Source organism: Euphorbia lathyris, chromosome 6, assembly GCF_963576675.1.
Source record: "Euphorbia lathyris chromosome 6, ddEupLath1.1, whole genome shotgun sequence".
Lineage (NCBI taxonomy): Eukaryota > Viridiplantae > Streptophyta > Magnoliopsida > Malpighiales > Euphorbiaceae > Euphorbia > Euphorbia lathyris.
The window spans coordinates 51223416-51226931 of record NC_088915.1 but is presented as its reverse complement, the minus strand read 5'-3'; the positions used below and the strand labels follow the sequence as shown (position 1 = coordinate 51226931).

At 31.4% G+C, this 3516-nt stretch overlaps 1 protein-coding gene across 1 annotated transcript; it reads right to left on the bottom strand.

The window, feature by feature from the left end:
* Window positions 1-430: 430 nt before the first annotated feature.
* On the bottom strand, window positions 431-2113 carry LOC136232080 (uncharacterized). Its single transcript, XM_066021119.1, has 3 exons — window positions 1816-2113; window positions 1398-1510; window positions 431-761 (listed from the first exon to the last, which is right to left on the bottom strand). The coding sequence occupies exons 1-3, from the start codon at window positions 1946-1948 to the stop codon at window positions 681-683; spliced, it is 327 nt and encodes a 108-aa protein (XP_065877191.1). The 5' UTR covers window positions 1949-2113; the 3' UTR covers window positions 431-680.
* Between the last annotated feature and the right edge of the window lie 1403 nt (window positions 2114-3516).

Sequence of the window (3516 nt, the reverse complement as noted above, 5' to 3'; positions counted from 1 at the left end):
GATTTAAATTGTTTTAAACCTGAAAAAACATATATTTAGAATTTAATTAAACCCTAATTGTGATTCCTAATTTCATAATGCACCTCATCGTCATCTTTTTCAATTTTAGCCAAATGCATCAATGTTAACAATTTCATTATCTTTATCAAAAAAAAAAAAAAAAATCATTATGAAGTTTATTTAGTGTTATTTTACCTAAACAATAAAATGCCTGTACATTTTAGAGTGCAGTCAATTGCTATAATCTCTTAAAATTCTCTCTTGGGGCGAACTTTTTTTATATATATGATTGCAGATTGACTAGGTTTTACTAAATTGAATTCAATTTATCAGAACAGTGACTAAATTTTAATTTTTTGGATAAGTTACCTTATTCATGAATTGTAAAACTATAAAGATGTGAATTCTGGTGGAATAACAAGTTTGGAAGTTACTCAAAAGCATATTCTCTATTGATATGATTCACTCTACACTGCTAGCTGCTGTATCAGAATTGGTTTTTCCTACAAGGAAAACTTTTATCTGTTTCAACCGGTGCTTCTTGCACAATTATCACAACATCTATAAACAGGGACAGTAAAAAAAACACACTTAAGTTCCAAGACTAGAAGATATTGAATTAACATAACCATAATCTTTACACATATACTGAGATTAAAAATCAACATCTCAATATATGCTTATCGGGTCTTCTTTAGACGCTTAGGGGGTCTCATTGCCTCTTTCCTTGTATCATCTGGAGTTTTGGCCTCCACAAATGGCTGCAAATATTATCACATAATCGAACTAAGAAACATCCACACAAGATAACCTTCATAATCAAGCAGCCATGGAAGTACACTACACTAGTTAAAAGATAAAAAAACTTTCAATGATCATCAACAATAGCATCTACCTGAAAATGTTCTAGCAAAATTAAATGGCACCACATTTTGTTTATTACTAGACAGGCAACATCGGTTATATATGCAATAAATTGGTTAGCTCCTCGGTACTTCAATCATATGATTTGCCTAATAACAGCATCTGCACTATGCAAACAAAATACAAACTTTGCCATGAAACAACACCTCTTTCCTGTTACCTGGATGAATGCTACAGTTTTAAGTTTGCTTTCTCTTTTTCTTCGCAGGGGAAATCAAGATACTACCCTATAGATGCAAGACGAACAGTTAAAAAACCGGAAAGTCCAAAAACACAATTTGCCTGGATAGTCCTAATATTCTAGGCAAAATTCCAACCTTACAAGTAGGCATTCCAAATTTGGGGTTATCATGTAAAAATATTGTTATGTTATTTATACGCATTTATTGTGTCAAATATCTGTGTGGTTCTGTTATTGTGTCATAAATTGCCACCCTATTCCAAATAAGATATGACATTCATGTTATCTTTACCTCTTCAAAATTCTTCTGTAGCTCCAAGAGTTCTTGACAGTATGCAAGGCACTCAGCATGGTAAACTGCAGCCAAATTTTTAATCAAGGCCTTCCTTTTGATGATACCGATCACTTTTCCAACATAGCAAAGACAATGCCAATAGTCAGTTATGAAGAGTACACATCACTGAGTTTGGACTTCACAACCACCAAAAATTTCACCAAACAGATCATTAACTTAATAAAAATTCGATCCGCTAACATAACAAATTTAAGAAATCCAAAAACATTAATAACTTAATAGGATAAGTAAGCTCAGAATTTGATGAGATATATTTGGAATCCTAAATAGGGAAGTAGTTTATAATCAGGGGAAATTAGAATCTAATGGAACGAAAATCAAACCCTAAAGAGGAAAAGAGAGAGAAAGAACTCACTTCTACTGGGATCGAAGGGAGCGGAAGGGGGTCGTGGAGGACTGGATGGCCTGGCGTCATCAGCAGCGGCGGCGTCGACGTCGGCGTCAGGCGGAGGTTGAGGAAGAGAAGGGTGTTTTTGGTCTTGGCCCATTGAAGGGAAGGGAAAGGAGAGGAGGGTTAATCTGAATTATTGGGAGGAGAGAGAAAGTGATCCATAAAGAATGAAATAGTACGGCCACCTCTGCTGATCCATTCCCCCCCTTTCTTCCTGCATTTTCCACATACTCCACTCACTCACCACCTGCTATTCTATTGTTTGCCTGCCTCTATATTTATTTCTTGCCTAAACAATTTAATAATTACTCCCTATTGTTTTTCAAAATAATTATATAGTCCTAAATTTTCTTTCTATCAACTTTTTAATTTTTTGGTCTAATTAAACTAAATAATAACAAAATTACCATTTCTATATTTTATAATCAAAAAATATGTTTTTTTCTATTTTCTTTTCTTTCGCATGTGATCTTAATCTTTTTAATCAGGAATTTTCACATGCACCTTAATGAGCAAGTAAATTTGTTCATTCACCGTTAGATATAGGCTTATTAAATCTAAGCCTAGATCTAACGGTGAATGAGCAAAATCTACATGCTCATTAAGGTGCATGTGATCAAGATAAACTGTTTCCGCTATTGCTAAATTCGAAACTGTATAAATGAAAGAATAATAGAGAACATATATAATTTAGATGGATAAAACACATAAAACCTAACCTGGTGGGGTAGGAAAAAGAAAGACAAACTCTCTTCTTAGGGCTGCACATAACTAACCGAAAAACCGATTTTCGAAACCGAAACCGAACCGAAAAATAGGTTAACCGTAACCGATGGACTAGTTTACGGTTTTTCATTTCAAAAACTGATGGTTAACCGAAACCGAAAAATAAGCCGATTATGTATTGATACAGATAAAACTAATATAAATATATGTAGAAATTTAATTATCAATATGTAAATATACATATTTATATTGAATTTTTAAGTTAAAAATATTAAAATAACTTAAAATTTATTTGTTTTAGCGATTTTGTTAATTAAATTTGAAGTTCAATATTTTTATTTAATATTTAAATAATTATATATTTATTTTAAAGTGAATAATTATAGATTTAAAGTGATATTTACTACGAAAAGTCACTAATGGTTAACCGACCGAAATATAGGTCAACCGACCGTAAGCTAACCGAAATATAGTTAACCAAATTAAATAGACTGGTTAATGGTTTTTGTTAATGAACTGGTTAACCGACCATGTGCACCCCTCTTCCTACTCAAAGTAGATCGTCAAAATGGAAATTTTGAAGCTTGACAGGTGATTAAATTTGGACTGAAAATGAGCAAAGAAGAGTGAAAATAATAGAGGAAAGAGACTTATTAATTCTACACATGAGGAAGAAGCAGATTTGTGCCAAAAGAAGTTCTTGATGATAGAAGATTTTCTATTTTACTTTTACTAATGAGTTTAGCATTAAATTTTTTTTTTATCACTTTAAGTTTTTAAAATAATATTTTTATATTTTATTTTTATTAATACGTTTAACATTATTATTATTATTATTATTATTATTATTATTATTATTATATGTTGTAAGTTTAAGTCTTTTTTTGAAACAATACTTCATTGAATAAAAGAATCAGTTAACGGTTACATCCTGACACA